At 47.1% G+C, this 26,959-nt stretch overlaps 1 protein-coding gene across 1 annotated transcript in view; it reads right to left on the reverse strand.

Annotated features, from left to right (window-relative positions):
• Positions 1-26,959, reverse strand: part of HPSE2 (heparanase 2 (inactive)) — a 111,563-nt gene that overhangs the window by 79,090 nt on the left and 5,514 nt on the right. The window contains exon 3 of the mRNA XM_054832213.1: positions 19,335-19,496. Coding sequence (XP_054688188.1) covers positions 19,335-19,496 — 162 coding nt within the window. The remainder of the gene's footprint in view (positions 1-19,334; positions 19,497-26,959) is intronic.

Consider the following 26,959-nt stretch of genomic DNA (forward strand, 5'->3'; position numbering starts at 1 on the left):
CTGACTAGCACATAAACACCATCGTCTTCACCACTGCTTGGCACATCATAAGTACAACTGCTTGAAGCTGGCCATTGGTCACTCGTCCAAGGGATGGTGCTGTAAATTCAGAGAGCAGGAGAGTCTGCACAGGAACAGCCCAGGAGAGAGTGGGAGACAGCTGTTTCATTTCTACTTCTTACAGGAAAATATTTCCATGAAGTGTAATGTTTGGAAAGTGTCTAACAACCCAGTTCATGCTTTCTACAGATTATGTGGACTTAGCATTTCTGTTGTCTATACTGGGGTAGATGAATAGAGAGATAAAAGGAGGCATGAAAATATAAGACACTTGGAATGCAGGAGAATCTACAGAATGTGTAAAAAATGTAGGAAAAGCTAAATAAAAGAAGAAAAGACAAATGAGATATTGTCAAGGCAGCCCGTGAAGCAGCAGGGTCCCAGTTCAGAGGTGGAATTGTTAAGTGACAAGCGAGGCAGCTCTTACGGAAAGCCTACATGATTTTTTAACCCTGGAATTCACTAGGGGGAGTGTGTGGACAAGGGCGAATGCCAGAACAAATCCGTGTTCCAGAAGAAAAAGGGACTATGTTGGGAGTTCAGTCACCCCAAAACAGGGGCTCAGGGAACAAGGTGGCTTCACACTCGGGGTACATCACCCAACAGCTCTTGGGAAGGTGGGAGGCATCCACCACCCATTGCATACAGTGACAGCACCTGCAGGAAAGCAGGTTTGCCTGCTTCCAGAGCAAGGACCAAATATCATGGCCCTGTAAGTAGGAATTGAGAGAAGTGCTACAGAGAAAATGTGGTTAATTTGCTTGCGTTTTGCCTGGATCTAGGAAAGCTATTAATCCTTCTCTCGTTTTCCAGCCTGTCACAAAAATCTGGGATCCTCGTCCAGAAAAGCCAGTGCAAACACAACAGCTTACACTCAATTTGCAGTCCTTCCACATCCCAAATGCAAGCAAGTGGCATGTCAGACATACGTTAGAGACACGATGTCCTGCATCCTCTGCTTTTCTCTGCTGCAAGAGGAATGTGAAGATACAGACCGCTGTGGGAACCTGTGCATAAATGGGATGGAGCAATCCAGCAAGAAAGCACAAAGCTCAGGCAGAAAAAGGCATTTTAGACACAGGACAAATATAAGGTCTTGCCTCAATGCAAGACCATGACTCAAAGGGTCTTCCTACTGATCCTGATGGAAAATACCCCCATCTAGGAAGGGAACGTAAAGAACTAGGGCAGTCTGGCAGAGATTTCCAAAGTATGCACATGCCCAGACTGCTCTGTACAAGCATGCAACAAAGCTAATCCTAAACCTCTGGGGACGTGCTAGGCTCAGACACGCACAAACTCCTCTTCGAGATCTTGCATTTCCTTCAAGTGCACTAAAAGCAACTGTATAACACATGTGCATACATTTGGCCCATCCAAAACTCCCCAAAGTGTTCAGCCCCTTGCACTTAAGAGTGTATCAGTGATTTGCAGACAAGCAGCAGCTCAAAGCTTCTATGCATGTGGGCATGTCCTACATTTCCAGACGTTTGGCAGCCCATCAGGATTCCTGCATCTGTGGACACATCTGGGTTTCCCAGACATGGGGCAGTCCAGTCAGAGTCTCTGTGCACGCATGGCAGCATGCAAGGCCAGTAGACACTTGTATCCATCAAATCTGTCCGGACAGTGACAGACAAGAGGACGTGTCTGGGGAAACCTGGGCAGACAGTGATGTGAAGAGCAGACTAGTCCAGGAGATGCAGCCAGCAGAGGAAGCTGATGGCATCCGAGGTTAAAGACAGGCACAGCAGCCTGGGTCCTTCTCAAACCTTCTACCTGGGGGCAAACCAGCATTGCATCTCCTGGGGACAGGAATACAAAGCTTGTGCTGCTTCTGGACTATCCTGTCCTTGCAAAGAGAAACAAGAGGCATGGAGTTACTTCTAGTCCCTGTGGGGCTGCCAGAAATAACACAAACCTAACATCTCACACCAGCTGGCGAAGACAACTAATCCGGCTTCAGAAACTGCTTGAAAAAGAGCCAAACCTCCCATCCAGTTCTCATGGCCCCTTCCACCCCACCCAGACCCAGTTCCTTTTCTGGCACAATGGTATCCTCAGCACTCGGCTGACGGCAAGCTGCTCCCCGCAAACCGCTGCCGCTCTTCGGAAACGCTCTGCGGACCCACCCTGTGGCAGCGCGCTCGCCTGGGACTCCTCAGTGCTTCTGCTGTCCCATGCCATGATGGAGCCTGGCTCTGCAGTGGCCAGACCAGGGGGTGGTGGGGCAGCAGACATGGCAGGGAGCTCCTCTCCTTCCTCCCTCCACCCTGGTCCCTGGCATCACAGCTGCATCTCTTCCCTTGAATTAGACATCTCAAGAGCTTCCCCTGCTTGTGAACCTCCATTTCTCTCCCTCCTCCCAACAGACTGTGCCTCTTTTGAACCTTCAGTTCCAAAGCCTGTACTCCTCTGTAGAAGAGGAGCTTGATCATATTTTTGTTTCCCCCTTATCAAACATCTCCATTGGCTCCACATTCATTTCAAGCTGTGAGAGAGGTTGGTTTGGTTTTTTTTTTTTAAATAATTATTTCCAAAATGCAGTACAGTGACCAGAGTAGAAGCATCAGCATCACAATAATGGAGTCTGTCTTCATTTCCACCACTAGCTTACAAAATAATAGGAAAGTGTCATTGACAGTTGCATAACTAATTGTAATATAATCCGACTCTCTGATACTGCGCAGCCCAAACCAATAGCTGTAAAGCACCGTTTAATTTAGATGTTGGTGGAAACACAAGGGTTTATTTGCATGGCTGCCCTCACATGCTCTGCTCCTGCCACCACATCCTTCCCTGTAGCCCTGCCCTGCTGCGGCTCCTGCATTAGAAAAAAATAATATATGTAAAAAATATATGTAAGAAAGCATTTTTCCTTTTGAGACAGTGCAAAGGAAGGAGGCTGGCACACTCAGCAGCCTTCAGGCTGTGTGTAAATGAGCCAAAAGACAACGTGTTTCGGAAAGGAAAGTCCAAAAATGAATTTTAGAAGGGCAAGTCCCTTATGAGAAGATACCCTGCGTAACAAGCGGACAGAGCTAAATTCAAAACATTCCTAGCCTGATTTGGTGTGCAAGGCTCCTATCTTCTTCTGTCACACATTATTAAACGTAGATCAGAAATAGGATCTGGGATTACAGAACAGACTGAACTCAGGACATCAGAAGACACCTGTCCTATAAATAGGAATCATTTACCAATTCAGAGCAACACACACATGTTTTGGCAACCTCTCAGCCAATAAAAGCAGAAGAAAACATCAGAAGTATCCGAGCACTATTATTTTAAATGCAGAACAATGATTTACATCATCATGACTTAACTCCTCGTTTCCCAAATTCTCATCATACATGTCTGAACTGAATTTCACCAAAAAATTAACCCTTTCTGAAAGAAGTCCATTGCCATTATCAAAATCAATCCCAATTTGTCATTTGGAAAATCACCCTTTAAAAAAAAATAACAACAAAAAGCAACAACAAAAAGCAGAGCTTCAGTTTTGGAGCTGTTAATTTGGAGCCATTGATTTCTTTGATAGCTTTTTGCCTGTATCCCCACATCCCAGGATTTCAACTTCAAAACTCCAAAGTCAATTCAGTCACTCAGACCACAGACTTTCCATGGCAAAGTGCTCAGAAACACACCAGTTTGGGATTTTGCACTGACTTGCAATGCAGGGGCTCCGATTTGTTGACATTTGTGTTTCTAGGAAAAATTAACAGAAACACGTGCAAGGGTCTGTATAAGGGAACAACGTGAAGCGCCGCTTCCAAACAGGTGCAGCCGATTATCTGAGGCAACACTGTACCGGGAAAAAAAACCAAACCAAAAACACTGTTTTCTTTGCAAATTTTAAGAGCGCTAAAAACTTCCAGATAATGGGAAGTCCCTGAAGCTTTTAGAAAGTGTTTTCTCATACTCCGTACCTGGTATGACAGCTGCTTCTTTGCAGCTATGGGGAGTTGTGGTTTTCCATTTGTGAAAATTCAAGTGAAATCTATCATTTTTTGGAAAGAGCCTAAGTCCTGGGGTTCTCAAATATCTTTACAGGTTGAACATTTGGAAAGGATCCAAGACTCCAATCAGAGCATGAATATGTGGAAATATTTAACTCTCTAAGAAACAGTATATAAAATAAGCTATTTCTCTGCTTGATGACTATTTCAGGATTGACTAATGACTTGTCATGGTGCCAAACACCACGGAGATGGCTCAAGAGGATAATTTCTGAAACTTGAATTTGTAACATTCTATCAAATGAAGACTATTTCTGTGTCAAAACGCTAGATCTGGGAATTTATATACAGCAAGATCATAAATGAACTTTTGGACACCAAAGTTCAGAAGCTGCTCTATTACACTTATTCAATGAAATATCTGCTAAATCTTTTTTTTTTTTGGGGGGTGGGGGGGGGGTGGATGAGCGAGCTTTAAAATAAAGCAGGAAAATAAAGACTACTGTATCAAACATAGGAGCCTCCTGGGGAAGCTCTTGCACTTCAGCTGGTTGGTCTCTGGATCTCATTTCAGGGAAGGATTTGGTGGCAGGGAGCAAAGACTGTCCCACTCTCCCAGTCAGCGCATCAGTACCTCCCTGGGGCTCGTTATGGCAAGGATAAGCAGCTAAGCTTGCCTAAATTCAGCCACCTCTGGCCAAAAAACCCTGACATAAACTTGATCTTTCTTCTAGTACCAATGCACATCACACCAAGGCCAGGCAGGTTCTGGCCTAGGCAGGGGCTAAGTTCAACTCCTCTCTAGCAGGACAGAACTGGAGCCCATAGTCTGAGCTCAGCTTTGCTCCCAGCAGAGTGAAAGGGCCATTTGGCCAAATTACTAGCAAATGCTAACAAATTCAGTTTGGTTTCGGGAAGCAATTAATTGCTGTGATCACCTCTTCCCTAGGAGGCACAACGCTCATGTTACGTATTTATTCAGATTACAAGAATGGAAAGGACCACCAAATAGAACACAGTTTTGGTTCCTGTTTGATCGAGGTTAGAGGCTCTAACCTAGTAATTATCACACAAAATCTAACTTCTGTCTGAAACAGTTTCAGCAGGAGTCTGGCTTTCAGGCTGACAGTGGCTGTTAATCCACCTCATACCTTGGTAGAAACATTCCAACATTTATTCTCAACATTATAAATCTGCACATTATTAGCCCAAGGTTGTCCTGCATTAGGTTTTAAATCATAGCAAAGAAAGGCACAAAGAAGCTAACAGTTTGAGCTATTTGCTCTGAACTCTTTCTTCTCCTTGTTGGTACTTGTACATTATGATCACGTTATTTTTTTATTTTCCCCTAAGTAGATGAATCTTATTAAAACCTCATCTATAGCTCTACATTTCCAGGATTCGGTCACATTTATTGCTCTTTCCTGAATCTTTTCCAGCTATACAGCATCTTTTCTGAGCACGGTGCCCGACACTGCCTCAACCAATACCATTTCCAACATCAGGGCCTCCCATCGACCCTTACAGGGCTCTGGTTGTGCCTGTCCTCCCAGCTGCCGCTCCACTCCTGTGGCTCATGCTCACCCAGCTATTTGCAACATCTCTGACTCCTTTTTCATTATCTGCTTCCACCTCACAAGTTTAGTCTATGCTCTCTGATCCTGCAAAGTCCAAATTTACATTTGGTATCAAAACACATGAACATGTGTTTACCTGTGAAACCATCAGGTGCCACTTCCAAGCTCAGAGCTGCACAGGACTTGCTGCTGCAGGAGCTTGCCAAAGCCAAGGAGCAGATTTTACACCAGTCCCTGACATGCTGTGCAAGATAACTTTGGCACAGAGAGGACAAAGATACAGCAGGTGTTAAAGCAGCAGTGTCCATTTAATATCTTACCATTAAAAAACCAATCTTTTACTTGTCACCAGCATTACAGGGGAGCTGCACCAGGTGGAGGTGGGTATCACATGGGGCTTTGGGAGCTTTTGCCGGTGCCCGAGGGGGCTGAAATGTAGCTTGACACTGGCCAGGCAGTGGACCAGATGGAGGGAGGAAGAGAGGGCTCAAGGTCTGATTAGCAAGAGAGGCTGCCGTAGCACCACAGAAGGGGGAATAAGGGGCAGCTTGGAAAAGCAAAAGCTGCAAAAAGCCAAGCAGAAGGGCCACGAGGCTACAGCGAGGGCAGATAACCACCAGAACAGGCTGAGGTCCTGCACGGCAGGAGGGGCCGGCAGCACAGCGGCCAGCAAGCGCGTGGGAGAAGGGGAGAGGGAGCAGCGCGAGCGCGTTACGAGGCCACGGGGAAGGCGCAGCTGTCAACCACAGCCCTGCAGAAAGGCATGAGTGGGCTCAGCAGGGGAGACACACACGGAGTCTGGTTTTGGCCAGGCTGAGAACAACAGGCAACTGTCCATCGTATAGGCTACGTGGGACGTGCAAGGCTGGCTGGCAAAGGGAGGGAAGAGGTTGGATGGGTGAGCTGGACCCAAACTAACACAGCAACCTGTAATCCTGTGGAGAGGGGAACCGAGAGCAGGATCGCAAGTTTGTGCAGCAAGGGGCAGGCTGAGGGCACTGAACCCATCCAGGAAAGGAGGAGGAGAGCGATACGGAACGACATCCATCAGTAGCAGCTCTGGCACTTTGTTCCTGTATGCCAGCCTCGCAGGGCACTGAAAACAGCTGTGGCACGGGCCACCTGGCAAACCCTGCCACTACCTGCATGCAAGCACTGAAGTCTCCTTTTCCTTCTTCCACATTCACCTGCTGAGGGGCTCAGAGACTGGCAGGGCAGCTCCCTGGCACGTGAGGTACCCAGAGCTGCAGGCAGCTTTCTGGAGTTGCAGCCTCTCTGCCCACTCAGCTGGCCCCCAAACAACATTCTCCCTCGTTTGCTCCCGAGCACCCTCCTCACACAAATCAACTTGTTCCTTGCAACCTCAGCATGGCTGACAGAGCATCTCATTCCATGGCTCACAGCAGCAGCACAAGCAAAGTGTCCCAAGCCTGGCTGGCTCCTTGGGACAGCCTTTCTATGCCAACCCCAGAGGCCCCATATCCGCACAAGCTCTGACATCATGCTCTGTGGCAGGCACGATACACCCCCAGCATCCTGCTCTCACATCACTGCTACCCTGGCGTACCTGGAGCACACGCTCACAGACACCAACACCCCAGGGGGATGGAGACATAGGTTAAGTGCCATATGTGCGTGCAAAAGCAGGCAGCTCTGCAAGGCATTTGTGCTGAGCACGTTGGGTGAGAGGCAGTTCATGCCAGCAGGCTCAGACATCATGCCCTGGCATACCCACCTAAATGTAAAACCTCCATAGGTAGATCGTTTTGCTGCTGTGCACATACACTCCTATGGTTACAGTCTACTACTGATACAAGAACAGGAACCTGGGAACAGTGACAGTCCTGTGTAGCAGATAGCACGTAACGATTTAGACCCACGGCTTTTCTGGGTGAGCATGTGCTGGGGAACACCTAGGAACAGCTATGCGAGATCAAAAGGTTTCTGGATGGACCTTCTGCCATGGGTACAACTGTTACTTTGTCAGACACCTAAGCAATTTCTTGGACTGTGGTCCCCTCTTTTTTCTTGCCCCTCCTTATTAGCCTCTAAACAAATCCCAGAGCTGAATCAGTTTCCTCCATTTAGAGGCTCCACTCAAATTATTTCTAGGATTCCCATCTTTCTCTCTTTCTTTTTACTTTAGAAATATATAAATAGTCACATCGTCATCTGAGACAAGTAAAGACTGACTCTTATGGGTAAAAAACAGATGTTTCCCAATCTTCCCTAACAAAGTAATATTTTATATACGGCTCTTCAATGGATTTATAGCCAATGAAGGGATGTTACTACATTAGCTCATGGAGGGGGTGGGTGATAAAAACTGGAAAGGAAGAGCCAGACAAGGAAAAAAGAAGCTATCCAGAGCGCTGCAATTGGAGAAGCATGACAAATGGGCAGCACAGTTTTAGAGGGCTTCGACAGCAAGGCAGATTGCCTGGCTGGGAGTGATTGTCCACAGCTGGAGCATCGCAGAGACCATCTGGTATTTCTTAAACATGCTTTCCCCAGGTGATCTGATTCTTGGAGTGCCCCAGCAAAGAGAAGAATAAAGGCTTGTGAGTCTCAGCCCCATTTCCAGGGTTCCCCTTATTAGTTAATAGAATTATATTTGAACCAGTTTCAGTTTCTCCTACAAAACCTTTGCTTTTGCCACCTTTTCAACAGGAGAAAAAAAAGACAGTATTTAAATTCATGGAGTATTTCATTTCTTTAAGTCAATGATTGCGTCTCTTGGCACAGCAACCCAATATAAAACTTAATGAAGTAAAAAGAGATCCAAAATTTCTTTTGAACACCTTGTAATCTCGCTCTTCCCCACACCACTATTAGCTGCATTTCCACAGGCTCTCACATTACTCTCCCACCCCAGCATACCCAACCCCAGCACAAGCCTCTGAAAAAGCAGAGCATAGACTGCATGTGGGACCGTGAACCTCTTATTTCCCGGATTTTGACCTTTTTCTTAACTTGGAAAAAAGTTAAAGCATTTAATTAACTGTGTGCGCCACACACTCCTGTCCCTGCGATGAGGAGGGCTGGCAGAGCAGCAATACAGCGGTGTTTGCTGCTGCCCTCGCGTTCCCCATAAGACAGCCCCTTCCTGAGCCAGGAGCATCAGGAACCAGCTAATGAAGAAAAGAGCAAGAGAAAGCGGTAAATAATAAATGAACGGACAGATGGAAAAGGGGTTAGAGCGAGCAACCGGAGAACAAGCCTTGGGAACCAAACCGCGTTCCCACCAGCAGGCAGTGCCCCCACCGAGCAGCACGGTGAGGCAGGAGCCAGGGTCCGGCCGCAGAGATTATCCCCGTCACTCCCCGCCAAGCCAGGCTTACCAACCCTCCCCTCTGTTTTCTCCACGAGTTAACCCAGTCACAAAGTACGGGTCCGGCCGAGATGTATCCTGCACGCCACAAACACACATCCCTGATTCCTGGCTGCAAGCTTCCCAGCAGCACATAAATAACCATTCCTGTTATTTTTCACAGGGAGCAAATACATAGGGATGGTGGCTGGAGCAGTGAAGCTGGCAATACTCTCCTCTGACTACAGCAAAATTTGTTGCTATGTCACAATTTGTTAGGAATTTTTTTACAATGCAGGGAACTCATCAGACACGAATTCCCTGCTCTGTCTGCATCAGCAGCTGCCTTCTCAAAGCCTGCAATTGAGAAAAGCTAGTGGGACCACAATCCCAGTCAGAAACACAGACACAAGGTGCTTCAACTTCTCCAGGCTGAGAAAGATTGTCTAATTAAATTATTGGGAAGAAAATACCAGAGAAAAAAAATCCAAATGGTTTTCTTGCTTTGTTTTTAGGTGGTTTAGGTGGCCAAAATCAGCATAGTCCACCACCATGCTGGAAGGGGATTTTGGCTGGAAACCCATCCTTGTGCAGTGGTATAGACAGCTATAATAGAAAACAATAGAAGCCACGATTGTAAAGCTAAAGAAATAGCAACCAATTGCAAACTACAGAGTGTAGAAAATTAATAAAGTATTTAAAAAACATGATGGAAAAAGTCATGCCTTGCCAAGTTAATAGCGGGAATTTAAATATAGAGGAAAGAAGGGAAATGTGAACCGAGACATAGATTCATTATTTTGCGCACACAGTAAAATTGCCAGTGTTACTACAAAAATATATATGCGCTCTGTATACGGGGAAAAAGATTTGATGAACTCATAAGACTATGATATACTTCACAGTTTACTAATGACCAAGAGATGTATTAGATAACATCTGCTTTAGATAAACACTGTTAAATCACCCACCCTGGATAATTTGCACCTCCGAGTGCACTAAGGAGATCTCTGACCCATTGACGCTAATTTTTTAATAAATCTTGGAATGCCAAGTAATTCTAGAAGGGTAGGGGAGCCCTAACCCTGCGCCAGTGCTTCGGCAGGACTAGCTGACCTAGGGAGTGACAGCCAGTCACAGCCTGACAGCGACCTAGACAAAGTAATTAAAAACCAATATGGGAATCTACCGATAAGACATTATATTCATGTCTCAACTAATTACCAGCCAACATATGTTGTACAGAATCAAGTCCTGTCTAACTGATGTTACAGCTTGATTTAAGAACTTGCGTTAATAGAAATAATTTGGCATAACTAGATGGATAGACGTGGCTGATGAGGCAAAAAACTTATCCATCGCCTGCTTCCCATCCCACAGGATGCAGTGGTTTTACCAATCATTTAGATAAATATAAGATCCTTAGAGGCAGCTTACAGATAGCACAAATGTAGGTTAGTAAATAACGAACAAAACAGCCCCTGTTTACCCTGCAATCCAATTTGTATGGCTAGATGGCCACCATCCAACCAAGCGTGCTTTAACTCAGCCAAGCGCAAGATAACACACATACGGGAAAATAACATAGAGCTTGTATCTCCAGGATGGAAAAGTCTATCCTGCACTGCCACAGGACAAAGAAGCAGCTAGGAAGAGACTTCGGCAAAGTGAAGCTTAAGGATCCAAATCTATTCAGCTTATGAAAGAGGAAAACCCACAAGATTTGACTGCTGCTCGTAGGCGTTACATGAGCATGGGGGGAGAGGGGGTTTCTAACCTGATGGTGAGAGGCAAAGCGAGCTCCAGGGGTTGAAAGTCAGAGTTAAGCACAATGCTGACAAAGAGGAAAATTATCACCAGCACAGCAGAGGATGAGAAACATCACACCAAAAGGTCTGGATGATCTTGGCGCCCAGCACAAAAGCAGGGGGTGAAATTCAGTAGTACAAAGGGCAGGTATAAAAACCTCTGTGTAACGTAAGAGTGGAAGGAGCCCAGACTCCGGCACACTGGGGGTCTGCTTTAGGCTACAAAATCAGGGAGATCAGAAGCACAGGCTTATTGGGAGCATCTGAAACACAGAACCCACTGGTAATTAGGGACCTTTAACTGCCCACACATTTGCTGGGAAAGGAAGACATCAGACACAGCCTTGCATCAAGTTCCTGGAATGCACCGAGAAAAAAAAATTGTGAAAGAAGAGACAGGAACAAAACTAAGAAGGAGGCTCCTCAAGGTTTGATTCTCATCAACAGAGAAAAACCAGGAAAAACCACAAAGATGGAAAGCACCATGGGTGAGGGAGCCCAAAATGAGTGTTTGTACTTGCTAGGAATAGAAGGGAAAACAGTGACAGAGTAAAAACAGTGCTTTGTAGGGACAGAGGCGTCAGTAAACTCAGAGGGTTGGCAAGTGAGACTTTGTGCAGAATGAAAAGGGAGTTCAGGAAAAATGGTGTTTTGTAAACACTGCAAGATGAGGGGAGCAAATACAAATTATCTTAGCGTGGGGGTACGATAAGGGTAAATCACAGACTCCTCCATGGCTTGCAGCACACGAAGGAGAAATGGAAACTCCATCGGGCTGATGCGATGAGCACAAAGCAACGGCACCAGGAGAGAGGGACCGAGCGAAAGAGCCAAGTGTTCAACAGAAACTGCTCGCAGTGGGGATCGCCAGCAGTAACGAGGAGACATTTGATAACTACATCGGTGGGAAGAGGCAGACCAAAGAGTTCATCACCTCCTGAGCAGGGAGAAAAGGTTAATAGATTGGTTTATGCCACTGAACACACCACAAGCCCTTCCAAAGCTGTTAGTGCGTGTCAGCCCTCCCCCCTCCCACAGAAATCTGTTTTCTGTTAGGTTTATGTGTTTTCTTTATTCTCTACACAGCACCCAGAACTGGCTGGTTCTGGTAATGACATTACATATTATAATGTACATATAATTCCTAATTTTCAGATGTACAATTTATAAAATATCTTCTCTTGTGAGGCTAGTTAAATTGGACAGTAAATTGAATTTAATAAATACCAAACACATCGTAAGAAGCCACGTTCCCCACAATTACAAAAAGCTATAACCAAATCAGATAACAAGAAAGCCAAAGTGTTGCTTAACAGGCTAGAAAGTGTCACCTGAAAAAGAGATTCACCTTCATGACCTCTCTCACACACACACACACACCGTCAGCGCACAACGAGTTGTAAAACTACTAATTAGGGTAAGAGGAGGCAGGGGATCCCAGGGGTTTGGCTTGCAGCTGTCTCAGGAAGCAAAAAGGTATAAATTGGGACACAATTTCACAATAGCCAACAACTCTCAGAGTTAAAGCCAAAATGTTTAATGCTCTCGCTAGTTCAGACTTCATGAAAAAGGATAACTAAGCCTGCAAAGTTAATGCAATTAAAAGCAGCAGAGTAGAAGCATGAGGTGTAGTAGCGCATGATCAGAATGAAGATTACTGAAGTTTGATGTTTTTCAAATAGGCTGAGGTCCATCAGCAACTATCTCTGGGAATTTCTGGAAGACAAATGAGATTCCAAAAGACTGTAAAAGGGCAAATATAGTGGCTATATTCAACAGGTTGAAAAATCAAGGAAATCGCAGGCTAGTCAACATAGCTTCAATTCCTGGAAAAATTTTGAAACAAATCAAACCATCCATCTGCAAGAAAGGGCTGGAAGCAATAGCCCCGCCACATGAAGGCAGCCTGCCTTCTCTTTGACAGAGCAAAAGGGTCTTGTATGTGAGACAGAGGCAACAGATGTTCTATACCTTTACTTTTGCAGGGCTTTACCTCCAGTTTTGCATAACACTAATTAGAAAATTAGGAAAATAGAGTCTAGATGAAATTCCATACAGGGAACACACAGCTGGTTGGGAAACGGTACACAAAAGTGCAGGCACGAACAAGCAATATTGTACCAAAAATTCCGCGATTATACAGGAGTATACGGATGGGAATGTCACTCAAGGTACATGAAATAACCCTGCTGCTCTTCTCAGTCAAGAAAGGCCTCAGCTACAATGCCGGGCTCATTTCAACAACAGCCCAGACCAAGTGGAGAGAGCCCAAGGGACCCAAACAAAACACAGAGCCACAAAAAATGTTGAAGAGGGCTGAAAGGGACCTCAAGAGGCAGAATCATCCACGCACGTGTCATTCAACTTGAAAATAACATGGCCATGAGGAAAAAGCAAACGAAAGGCAGTTGTTCAGTGTAGAGAACAAAAGTCTTTGGGGAAACACAATAACAAGCCTCAAATATGTAAAAGATTTCTGCAAAGAGGAAAGGAGTGCTGTAAGCTGCTCTCTGTGTCCACGGGGAGAGGACATGCCGTAACAGGCTTAAATTGAAGCAAGAGATTTTAAAAACACCAACTCCATAATGATATAGATAATTATGCCCTAGAGCCAATTGCTGAGGGAGGGTACCTCGCTCCCATCACAGGAGGTTTAAGAACAGGGATGAAGCCACATCATATGAATCAGTTAACAGTGATGTCCCCGCAGCCTGGGCAACACCAGTGTCTGGCTGCTGAGCCCCAACAACCTGCTGGCTTTACACAGACATGCCCCCAGGAACACATTCCAGCTACACACCAAATTCCCTCCGAAAGCTGTGTAGTAAAAACAAACAGCCACTTTGCTTCAGAGTGAGCTCACATAAACAACTGATAAAGGCAAAAAAATACTCAGTTACAAGAGATTGTTTTCCACAGTTTATTCTTCTCAGCACTGTCCCCTCAGTTCTGACCCCAAGGTCTCAGAAGACACCTGCAAGCCATCCTCAAAAGGGACCCGGCAACTCTGCTGGTCATTAACTATGGGCTCGGTACAGATATTGTTTTAATAACATATTACAATTTTTCTGGTCCCTTCCTCCCAGGAAGCTTCCCCCCCCCGCAGTGTTTCACAGCAATTCTCTCTCCCTCTCTTTCCCCTAGGAGCTGATGACATTATTGTCTTCCCCTTGCTGACCTAACTTCTCCACCAGTACCCCAGTTATGCTAATCAAGGAGACAAACTCAAGGAAATTATTTTCATTGTGTATTTATAGCTTCGAATGCCGCTTTTTCTTCTTCAGCCCTGACAAAGGGTTCAGGGCCCCGCTAGGTTTATCTGTTTTTCCAACTGTATCAGCCAGTCACATGGCAGATATTGCCTCTCCTTATGCACCTTTCCCCAAGTGGAGTCCAGGTACAGCTGATTTGCCACGGAAAAGGCTAGAAGATGCCCTCTTGAGGTCCTTTTCAGATCTATTTTGTGCGATGCTGTGGATAACATGTATAACGTAACGGGCTGTGATGGACAGAAGGGCAGGCAGCCTGATCCAAAAGCCACTCACAGGCCTGCAGCAAAGCCCCAAGGAGCACTCTCCTTGAGGGAAAGCTAGAGAGCAAGCACAGCACAGACCACCCCAGCACCCAGTAAAACAGCTAGGATACATATCAGTGCTGCACAGACCACAGGACACTTATGCTGCTGGTCCCAAACGAGGTGCCAAAAAGGCAAGGAAGCTGCACTTAGCTCTGCAACAACCCTCCCAGGTCCCATATCACAAGGCAGCCCCCCCGCCTCCAGCCCCACGGAGTTAGCTACCGCTAGAGATAAAGCCATGTATACAGGGAAAACTCCAGCAAAAACAAGCAGAGCAACCTTTCTGCCCGGCAGCACAGGCACCAAAACCACAGCCAGCCCCATGCCCTGCTCTCTGAACAGACCCCCTCACAAGGGCAGCCTCTGAGCCATGGCCCCCTCCAGACCCAGCACCCCACAGGACAGGTCCCAGGCCCTGCAGACATGTCCTGCTCCAGGACCACCATCTTACAAGCCCCACAGCTTTCAGCAGGAATCACAAAACCACCAGGGGAGGTTCACAAGTGCAGGAAACACAAATGTCACAGGTGCTCGACCTGAGCTGTATGATTCCCTGCCAAGGAACAAGCACAACTGCAGCTCTCACTGTCTTTGGGGGAGAGAAGAAAAACATGTTTCTGTGGGGCAGCTTCTCTCTTGCAAGCCCTTTGCACAGACACACTGCCCTTATCCTTGCTCCATGTCACCCCATACACAATTGCTCTGCAGTAACCACACACGTGCTTCTGCTCCCACACAACCTGCTTCTGCTCCCACTCATGCCACCATTGCGCATCCCTACTCCAGAGAAGCAGGCATGTGCCCTCCATCACCACCATCTCACACTTACCCCAGATGAAGAGGGTCTCTCCCTAGTTGCTAACATCTCCAGAGGTGGTCTTTTGCAAAGAAAGCCTCACAAAGAGCTCACAACTGCTGTTATGGCAGAATTTAAGTTCTCTAATGACCTTAACAGGGGTAATGGGGTGCCAGTGTAAAACACCTGATTGCAATGTTGGGCACAGACAGTGAAATGCACTCTTTGGCAGTTCTCAACTTTTCCTAGCAGCTCCCACCTGACTTTAATTTTCCAGGTCTCTCTCAGTGCAGCTGGAAGACACTCTCTGCTGACACCCCCAGCAGAGTGGGACCACAGAGGATCAGCTGGGAGCATTACGTACCCTGTGGGGAGAGTCTCCTCCCTTAACCACTGCTTTTAGAGGCTGTGTCACGTGATGTGATGTGATGGGGGGCTTTCACCATGTACCCTGCAGTCTCCTCACCAGCTTTTCAGTGCAGATGTGGTGTAGTAGGACAGGCTGGGGAGCTGTCATCACCAGTCTCTTGATGCAGTGAAGTAAACTGCATTGTAGCTTCAAGCAGAAGGCGGAGCAGAAAGAAGAGGCATTTTTCCACTCTTCAGAATGAGAAGCGAGGTACTATTTTGTTTCCTCACGACGGGAACTCCTGAAGGCAAATTTATGGTCATCCTTGTATCTTGGGAAGCTCAGTTACTCTTAACACTTCATGTTAATACAGGAGGGGGCAATTTTTCACATATGTCTATTGACCTCAGCAATTCCCTCTTCTATTAGGCTTAACAGGCTTTACTTCATAACAGTGCAGAAACCTGCAGATATCCAATCTCTTAAAGTACAAATGCAGTACATGAACCCAGCCCAAACTGGCACCAATGATTTAATCTATCAAAGCTCTGTCTGCTGCTGCCCCACTCCCCACAATCTCCCTCCCTAAAACCTGCATGCCAGTTGTGTTTCCCGGGCAGTTCCTCACACCTCACCCGCTGCCAGCCCAATGCTGGGCATTCACCCCGCAGCTCCAGGGCTCCAAAATCACTTTACTGTCACCTGGACGTTTCTCCTGAGGGCTGCAAAGAAAGGAGCCTGCTGTGATGATTGCAACTTCTACTCCTGCTCATACAAACCATAAAAGAATCAGCGCTTACTCCACCTAACTTGACAGGGAAGGAGCAGAGAAGTGTTTCTAGTGAAAGATTCCTCCTCCTCCCCTACCCCACCATGGGCTTTGCTGAGAGAACCCAGAGAAGAGCAAGCGATGTCGTGCACTTTCCCCCTGCTCTACCACAGGCTCACACAAGAGCATCAGAGATGCTGATCTGTGAAATGACATACCTATCTCTGAGCTCCAAGGGGGAAGCAGCAAAGATTAATAAACCTCAAAATGTTATACGGCATTTAAATAGTACCGTCACAGATCAAAGACTATCACTCATCTCAGAGAGGCAGGCTCGGAAAGCCTAGAAAGATCATGTACAGAAAGCAAATGCAAGATGCAAGAGAGAGCCTGCAGACGGGAGCCGAGGAAAGCTCAAACCGAAGTGGCCTAAGCCAGAGTCTAACATGTGTTCCTGGAGGAACGAAAGCCAGAAAAACTGCCTGGTTTCACTCAGTCTCAGTTGTGTCTTAGCACAAAAAAACACATTTCATTTTAAGACACCCTCTTACCTTGGAGGTACCTGCTGCTGGGAGCAGCTTAAATCCCAGTGCAAAACCACAACCCTGCCAGATCGCTGAGATAAGGAGCACACTGGGAACCATGTGCAACTGCTGAATAGATTTGAAAAAGCCCCTGAATTACATTGATGCCACAGGGACTGCAGGATCACACTGCCTGCGCTCTAAGAGCTTTCATTCTTAAAGCCATGAGGATACTGCATGGAGGTTTGATGGCAATATCACTTGCCCACACTTGCAGGCAGCGTGGGAGGCCTGATCTACAGTCTTTCAAGTTATTCATATAATTTTGTCATGTGGGAGGAGGAGGAAGAGAAGGGGACTTTTTATCCAAATCACTACAGCGGTAGAGGTAGTGGCATGGGAATAAAGATGCCTCATGATGGTATTCCTACTCCCAAGTTCTCCTAGAGTAGCTATCCCATCATAAAGCACCTTTATTCTCACACGACTTTGGGCAAGACACTCCATTTACATTTCTTTAGTACAGTTAAAGTGCTGCAGGAACTAGCAGTAGTAGGATCCCGTCTTACACAGAGGTGTGGGGTTGAATATTCCTCCAGTCTAGGTTGGACACTGAGTACTGAGGGTCACCCACAGTACATGCACTGCATGAGGCCAAGAGACTCCTGGATACAGACGTCCGGGAGAAACCCTGTTCTCAGAAATCCCCCGGATACTTCATCCCTGCAAACTCAGTCCTTCAATATCCCTCCCCAAACCAGGTCTGGATCCTTGCTCCTGAACCTTGCCTCATGACCTGGGGACTCCCTACAGCACTGTACAAAAACACAGTGCAAAACAAAAAGAAGTCCTCAAGCAAACTCTGGCTGATTGAATTTTGAAGGTAAGGAATGCCCTTCTGCAACAGATGTACAACCCCCTCTGCCCACCCCAAACACCAGATCCATCACGGAGAAGGGAAATATTTACACAAGTTAGTAGAGTTCCAGTTAAATATTATGCTTAGCTGTCTAGAGTCCATGTTCTCAGACTATGTCTATGAAATAAAAGATTAAACTTCATAACAATTATGAAGTTGTTCTGCTCACATTCAGAGGGAGTTAAAGGACATTAAAATAGTTCTTTGGGTAATATTCCAGTGAAATTGCTCTCTCCCTCCTGAAGAGTTAGAGCTAAAACCTTCTGAACTATCCTGTAAACACACTTGGAAAGGCTAAGAGCTGAGCTGATAACCAGGTAGCACCTCTGCTCTGCAGGTTCTGTAAAAAATGTGAGCAATGCTGGAGAGCTTTTGAAGCGGTGAGGGAAGGAGGATAGGGGAGAGCAGCTTCTCTTCTCGAGGGAAGTTTGTTTAGTGGAAAGTAAGCAAGTTGTCAGGGGAAAAGCTGACAATGTTGATTCCAGCAGTTGTACTGGGAATAAACAGCCAAGTGGATTACGTTACAGAGAATGAGAAACGGCTCTGAGGATCCCATTTAAATGCTGGGCTTTCAGGAGTGATGCGATTCAGCCACGCTCATGGCCCCAGTGCCCACCGGCCCCCCGGGCTGAGCCCTCTGCCTGCCCTGGTATTGCCACCCCCTCTCTGGGGGGTCCCCAAGGGGTCCAGCACAGCCGATGTCCCCAGGAGAGCCAGAGCTCACTGCTGTACTGGCGAGGACACAGACCCATGCTGGCTTCAAGGCAGGGGCTGGACATTGAATTAGGGATGGCAGCAGAGCGGGGGGAGGTTGTGCAGGACCCGCTTGCCTCTCTCAGCCCAGCAGCAGGGGAGGGCCACTGTGGGGCTTGCCATCTCCTCCCCAGCCAGAGCATGGGGCCCTCCCTCCCATAAAAATCAGATGCCTCCCTGCCTTTCACAGGAAAGGGACCCGGCAAGAGGAGAAGGGGATCTTGTTTGATTTATTAGTCTCTTCCTCCTTCCCATCGTCTGTGGCTCATCCAGCTGTAGTGATAAGGAGAAGAGCTATGAAAGGACACTGCTGGCTGCTGGGATCCCATCCTTCTGCCCACTCACTGCCTGAAGACATCAGTCCTTTACAAGCACCATTAAATGTGTATCCAAAATGTGGCAGTCTCCTCCATCCTTTGAGATTCTGTTCCCTGGATAATACAAACAGTTGCCAGAAAAAGAGTATCCTCTCATCTCTGTCTGGGCCATTATCCCTTTATATTTGCTCTTTAATATTTACTGGGTTCACACAAAGTGCATGCTCTGGAAAGAAAAAAAAATCAGCTGCAGCTTAAAGGACTCCAAATTTAGTAATTGCTGCAGCCCCATCAACGTGAACAGTTAGCAGGGAGATTTCTCCAGCACTTCACGTGCCGTGGTATTCGGCTTAGGTCAGACTGTAGAAAACGTTCTGTCCAGGGGCACCAAATCTGGAGTGTCTGCGTAGGTGCCAGCTGCAGGGGCCTTATGAGTCTACCACGAGATCCTGCAGGTCCTTTCCCTCCCAGCACCCAATAATCTTGGTAGGAAACAGAGGCAGCCAGAGAGATGCTGATTCATACAGAGGTGAAGCACCCGAGGGTTTTAACACACCTGTGAGTTAGCAAGAACTAGCCCCTGCTCCTGGCTCCGGAGCTGGTCTTGCAGCCTTACCTGTTAATGTGAGGTTGCTGTATGTGTTTGAAAACTGCTCCTTTAACAAAACCAAGTGCATCTGAGCTGCCTTTTCCCTCTGTAGCTCCAACATTATGTCAGGATGCTGGGCGATCTTACAGCCTTTCTGCTTATCCAGGGCAATGTCGCTGCGAACAATGTCTACAGCAAAAGGGAAAGAAAAAAGGGAGATGGCCAAACCTCAGCTTTCATTTTCACCGGACACTTGGATCAGCACCAGCCAACATGTCAGCCACACAACCATCACTCAGCACGAGCAACCCAAAAAAAGGGTCCAATCCCCTTGGATCCACCTATCCAATGAACCTACTATGTCCAAGTCTCCTTTTCTCCCACAGAAAGCTGAAGTCATTGACTTTAATATGCTAATGCAACCTACCGCCCCTTCCATCCTTCACCTGCCTAGTAGCTGTTCTCTTACAATGATGACCCCTCCCTTTCAGGAGAGTGCAAAAGTCTCTCAACATTTATATTATGACCCTGTTACTGGTGTGTTTGACACTAAATAATGAGCAAAGACTAAATCCCATTCTGGTGACCCCTGGCTTCCATTTACCCTTGCCTGTCAAAGAGATGATGAACAAGGCTTGTTCTCACCTTGTTTATCCCCACTACAGCTATCACAGCTAGAGTTAGGTCAGCACGGCTTATGACCCTTTGAACAGGTCTCTGTACCCTTCCAACTCCTGACATTCAATTCAGGAGGCAGGAGGGTTATTTAACAATTGTTTTCTCTTCATATGAGGATTTTATAAGTCATATTGTGAAATAAGAATATGATATTCCCTCTCCTAGAACTACCCACCTGCTGGGAAAATGGAAAGATGGGGATAGCAGGGCAGAACAAGAATCAAGTAAGATGTGTCCGGGCTCTAAGCAGGAAGGGAGTGGTGCAAACTAGTCCTTGCAAGGTTCCTGTCTGAGTGTAATAAACTCTGTAACATGCTCAGATCCAAAGGCACCATATGCTGTGTCTAATTCTTACAAAACCTTAGGCAGCCAGCACTGATAAGGAAGGATGGAAGTTGGAGTTCTTCCACCACATTGCATGAGGTCACCCTTTGCATCATGAGGTTGCACTTTGCTTGGTTTAATTCCCATCCAGCTAGATGTTTCTGAAGGAGCTTATTGTCAGAAGAGAGTCACATCTTGCTCCACATACACTCTCCAGCTCCATTATCGTTACGCACACCAAGGAACACCAAAGTTGTTTTCAATAGCCATGTTCCTGTCTTTCAAGGTGTCAAATCTCAGGTTCAGCAAACATAGGTTCAAAACTCTGCTATGTCTTGGGCTGGCAGAGAACCCCATCCAAAGGTGGGGTGAAGGACTGGAAGCCACATTATCTTCCTGTCTCTGAGCCTCATCCTAGAGTCACTGTGCATGTCTTGCCCAGGCTGTGCTCTGTCTCTTTACTGCATTGTTTGGGATTAACACAGCTTTCTCTAAAGCCTGTCTAAAAAAGACTGCTCAGAACAGTAATGTCATTAAAGCCCTTGTGTTTTGTAGTGAGGGACAAGAGTTCTCACCTCCACCTGCAGCTAACATGCTCATGAGTTAGGGCAGCATCCAGCTAGCATGAAAATATGGCTCAGTACTTCCACACCCGGCACAGGGGCTTCAATGTGGAGAGATGAGATGGAAGAGGAAGGAACAATGTTCCTCTGCAGATAAGAAGCACACACTCCCCAACCATGTGCTTTTGGTGCACAACCTCTTAGGTAGACCTTGAGTAAGATTTGAGCCTACCCAAATTCTGCCCAACTAATGAAACTATATGATGATACAATCTTGAACCTCTGCTGTGTGAGATATTTGGAGAACTGAAGATTGAGAAACACAGACTTATTACTCTCCTACACCAGAAAGGGTATCACTACAGCTACCAGTGCCACCTGGAGCTCATGCACAGTCATTCATCTTCCTCAGTGATGGATTTCCTTTTCTACAGACCTGAAAGCAATGGTTGTACACTCCCCACCCCCAAGGCTAAATGGGACAAAACACATCAAGGAGGTCCTGGCGGAGGAAAAGACTGAGAGGCCAAAAGTTTTGAAACTAGATCATCAAGACACTGTCTCCAATTCCCTTCAAACTGCTATAAGGGAGTCCAGGCTGGGTCAAAACATGTTTGTTTCCTAAATGGGGTGGAAGGCTCCTAAAATCCAAACCAGGGCCAATGTGGATGCACGTGGAGAAACCGTTGGCCTGAGACCAGGTTCCCTGCCCTCCTGTTCAGGGGCCAGGACAGCACCTTGGAGAGTGCAAGGGGACGTGGCAGTGGGTCTGTGCGACACCCTTACCTCCATCTTTGGGGACCACAGATCACAGCAAACACATGGTTGGGCAAAGGATGGCCCTGTGTGCACTGTCAGCAGGGTCTGGGGACAAAGGGCAGGCCAGGGGACCAAACCTAGGAAAGAGGGACAGGAGCAGTGTTTGGAGTCCTGTCCTTAAGTGATGAACTGCTGTGGGATTAGCACAAGGAGGTCAAGTGACATTCAGACAAATCCCTGGTTTTTTGTTAGATGTTGAGGTCTGGGAGAAGGTGTACAGGGCACTGAAAGTGGGGGAACTCTCTGGTAGTCATCTTCATGGGATTCTCAGAGAGCTGCCACTGCAGACTCTCAGGAAGCAGAGGCAAGGCATGCAAGCTCCTGGCTTCTCAGATTGATGAAGGACCCAAGAAACTTGTACAAGATCTAAAAATGGAGGTAGACCCCACGTTCATTTTAGCTCCAGCTTAATCTGTGGGCAGATGTCTGGGATATAGAGCTCTCCAAAGAACTCAGTGCCTGGTCATCCAGACCCCACCAGGCTGTACTCAGTGCAGGGGAGGAGGCAAGGGCACCTCCACACCACTCTTCTGAACCAGCAGCACCAAGGGAAGAGGAGTGGCAGGCCACAGCTGCTGGAGGCTCAGAGGAAATCTCAGCAAGAGCAACCCAGGGGAAACAACCAGCGAGGAGCCTGCAGCCCTCAAATCTTAAGGGAAGAGACAGAAAAGGGAAAGATGCAAGGAGTGCCAGGAGGAGGGTACCCCAGGAAGCACTGGGCAGGCCAGCTTCCCGAGCAGCAGCTCCTGGAGAAGGACAATGCCTTCCTGAACATCGATTTAAAATATATATATATATATATAAATAAATAAACTGCCCAGCAAAACACGAACCCAAGCAACTCTTGCCAGAAGTGCGAAAGAAGAACTCCAGATGTGGGAGCCCCAGAGGACGCCAAACGGTTTCCAAAGACGGCAGACGACGAGCTCTGCCCCGAGAGGGGCCGGGGCCGGGCCGGGGCGGGCCGTGCCGGGCCGGGTCAGTACCCTGGCCAGCTCAGCCTCCCGCGGCGGCGGCAGGGCCGGGCGGACCCCCGGCGGCGCGGCGCTCCGGGGCGGCCCCGGTCCTGCGGCGCCGGCAGCCGCGGTGCCGGGTCCGGCAGGCGCCGTGCGGTATGGCGGGAGCACACCCGTGTGGCGGTCAGGTGAGCTGCGGCTGGCGGCAGACACCGGCAAACGGAGGGGAAAGCCCGGCGGCGGGCACGGTGCGGGGGCGGGGGGACCCGCCTTGGGGCCAACCTCGGCCCCCAGCCCCGCCTGCCTCCCACCCACCGGGAGCGGATGGGATGTCGGGCTCCCGCAGGAGCGCTCCCCTCGCCGGGCTGCCAACCCTGGACGGAGGATGCTGCTTTGCAATGGCCGTTCTGTGTTTACGAGTGCTCGCACATTTCTGTGTCCCGCCTTGGGATCTGCACATCTCCAGAGTTTACACGCGTGCCACCTATGGAGGTCACCAAATCTACCAACGGAAATTTTGAAGAACAAGTTAGAAACTGCCCCTTGGGAGCGATGCAAGCACAGCAATCCCACCCCAGGGAAAAATGCCCAACCCAGGGCATCCCAGCACTAGCTGAGCTCTAGCAGTCCCTTTCTGTGAGTCACCTGCACCAAGGGGTTGCACTAACCATTTCCCACCATACCAGTACCGGGCCAGAGAGCCCCCAAGCCATGAAACCTCCAGGATGGCACACAGCACACAATGACAGCTCCCAGCTGCCTGCAGGCGAGGGTTCCCCCAACCCACAGAGTGAGCTTCTGCACATGGGAATTTACACAGTGTCAGCATGGCCTGTGGGCAAGTGCCCGTCCCGTGGCTGATGCCACCATCTGCCCATAGGCATTTTCCTTCCAGGAGTCACCGGAGTCATGGAGCAGACATGGGCTATCGCTGCTCATCAGCTGGAAGATGGGAGGAGGGGGACACAGACTCAGGTTTACATGGACAAGGCAGAGGGATATGGTTACGGTCAAAGGGACGTGTGACGGAAGGGTGAAGAGGAGAAGTAACTCAGCTTCCTGTGTGTGTGTGAGCAAGCGCTGCCCACAGCCATCACCACTCCAGCAAAAGCCACAGTCACCGCTACCGTGGCACCAGAACAAGCTGAGTTTGCCCATCCTCCTAATGGGACTGTTTGCTTCAGCTTTCCAGTCTTAGAAAGTGAACTTCAAAGGGAAAAACCCCAAACTATTTTATGATAACAAAACCTGAATATTCTTACTAAAAATTTGGAATATTAGAAAATGGTGTTAGTGCAGAAGTTAAATAGATGTTTAGTGGGTCACCAGGCAAAACTCTTATGAATTGCAAGGTGCCAAACTTGTAAAATATCAACTTTTTAGATCAACAGATTTTAAAATGCTTTAAAAAACCCAGATTTGTCTGCTGAAATTATTATAAAATGCCCAGTGACTGTGAAATTGATAACACAACTTCTATTTAGAAAGCCTGAAGATTTCTCAAGCCAGAAACTGCATCCTCATCATGCCTGTCTTCAATAGGCAAATTTCTGACACATTAGTATCATTCCTTTCTTTTAGCTGGGAAAAATTTCCTGACAATGAGTTCCACAAGTTATTTCCCACTATATTAAGATAAAAATATTTGTTTGGTTTGTATGTAATAATTCCACTGGCTTCCTATTTCTTGTGCCATGAAAACAAGGAAATAATAATTCTCAAATTGTCTTCTCTGTGTGCCACTGAGTTCACAGTATTTATCATATTCTCAGTCATTTTTTCCAAGCTGAAAAAAACCCCTAACTTCTGAAAGCTGCAACTTTGATCACTTCCACTATATATGCTACATATATATTCTGATCAGTATATCACCACCTACTTTGCTTATAGCATAAGAATGCTCTCAGTGAGTTTCTCCAATTCTTTTCTAATACTCCTAACATTGGATTTACTTTTTACTTCCCTAAATGTATTCAGGGACCAATCCATAATAAATTCAAAACATTTTCCCTGAAAGGCAACCACTAATTTAGAACGTATAGTTGTATATGAAAAGTCACGTGCATTTCCCTCATGCATGTAACTTTGCATGAATCACTTTTCAACCATAAGAAGAAGATGTAGCATAGAACGAAGTATGGAACTAGCAAAAATATGTAATTTTTTTTAGAGAATTTAGGATGCATATTATAAACAATCAAACATACAACCATAGAAATCTCTCCTCTCCCCCATATACCAGCAAAAAACTAACAAATCAGGATCTAATTGTTTGATTGCACCATTTCCTGCAGTTATTAAAGCAATTTTCATGCGTGATTCTACCAAACAGTTTGAAATTTAAAAAAAAAAAAAAAGGAGATAAACAGGCAATCTTTGGATGTATCTCCTGCATAGGCAGTATCTCCCTTACCTTGTGTAAGGTGGTTTCTACAGCCTTTTTTTTTTTTTTTTAATTTCTGAGGAAACAACTAAGCACTGGAGCTCCTTACGAGAAATCCCTGCCAGGCAGAGCAGGTTGCAGCTCTTTTCCTGCAGTCATGGTCCCTGGGAACTAGAAAGCAGGAGGCTGCCTCGGAGCTCATGCCGAAACACGGAGCAGCCCCAGGTCTGGCAAATCCCAGAAGACCAATGGACATCAGAGGATCTACTCGTCCTTGGGACTGAGCGCTTGCAATGTCTGAAATGCTACAGTCCTCCCAAAGGAGCTGGGTTTTAAACACTCAGAGGGTGAAAAACCAACCGTTGCCTCTGCAAGCTGTGAAAGGACAGATGCCTAAACTGTTGAGGGACACTTAGGCAGACAAAAAAGGGGCTCTGGGTGACCAGAAACAGAAGGCGATTTCCTGAATAAAGGAAAACTTGTTTGTTCATTTTTACTGGGACAACAGGATGGTTCTTCATTCAGAAACACCTGCTGCAAAGTTTTATGAGCTGGTGGAGCCAAAGGGGCAGTCCCAGCCACATGGCAGTAACCCTCCCTTGCTCTGGTTCTAGTATCCCCATACCCCATGATGACCTTCATGATCCTGCTCGCTACAGTTGTCTTTTTTTCCCTCTGAATTAGTTTTCTGCTGGCTTAGCAGAGCATCAGAAATGTGCCAGAGCCAACGCAAGGGAAGCAGCAGAAGGACACAATGCAGAGCAAAAAGAAGGTATGGGGACCAACCCTTTTGGTTACGAGAACCAAGCGATGAGCTTTACCACGTTTAGGAGACAGTTTTGTAAGATTTAATCTGACCAAGGCTGAGGCTGCTGCAGTCCCACCTTTCACTGCAGGCTTTCCTTTCCCAGCACTGTCCTCTGTGCCTCTGTGGTCACACACCATTAATTGGTTCAGGCAGCTGAATGAGCTGAAGTGTGATCACCTCTCCATCGTCAGGTTTTGGCCAGCTGAGTTCCCTGAACTGACTCACCATGTAAACTCAGGCTTCAGGCATAGGAGAGGGCAGGAACATGCCAAAAGGGGCAGAAAAGCGTGAGCAGCAGCCCTGGCTGAGGTCAGCTCCAGCCCCTGTGCAACCACACAAACATATAAAGCAATCCTCAGGTCATTTAGCACTTTACTACCTTCCTTTCCACTCAGTAGGTACTCACACCTACTCTAAAAGCCCAGCGTCCTGGAAGGTGCCTGCGCAATACAGACCAAGCAAGGGTGAAATGATATTCTCACGCTACACAAATCTTGAGGTTCAGATGTTATGCCAGGTACCTGAAGGTGTCCGAAGGAATGGATCCCAAACTGAAAGGACACCCAGAAAACCTATGCCAGGATCACACAGCATAACACAAAGTTTCCCACACTATACAGCAAAATCTCCTGACTAGTATGGAAGGCATAAGAAACATGTCTTTTTCCAGGTTTTTGTGGTAATTGGCCACTTTTCCAGATGCCCAGTATCCTCTCCAAAAAAGGAGATAAAATAGAAGGAAGTAACTTAACAACAATTAAGAGAGTATTTTTGAAATGTGTTGTCCATATGCACTTCAGCTCAGAAACGTTTCTGACGCAGTACCTACAGCATGCATATGTGCTCCCCTTCCCCTCTGCCTCCCATGACCCAGCACAGTGCCATGCTGGCTGTGTGTGGTAAATGTCCTTTGGTCTCTTCTCAGCCACACAATCCCAATAGCCCACACAGAGCCTGAGGGGTGGGATGGAGAAGCTGCAGAGGCCATGCGCTCAGGCCAATGCATCTCAAAGAACTTCAGTTACAAGTAACTTCTCTTTTTCCCTTGAGTTTTCCTTCACAGCACATATGCACATGGGGAAACTCCAAGCAATGTTTATGCAACCACAGGGTGTTCGAAG

This window comes from Grus americana, chromosome 7 (genome assembly GCF_028858705.1).
Source record: "Grus americana isolate bGruAme1 chromosome 7, bGruAme1.mat, whole genome shotgun sequence".
NCBI lineage: Eukaryota > Metazoa > Chordata > Aves > Gruiformes > Gruidae > Grus > Grus americana.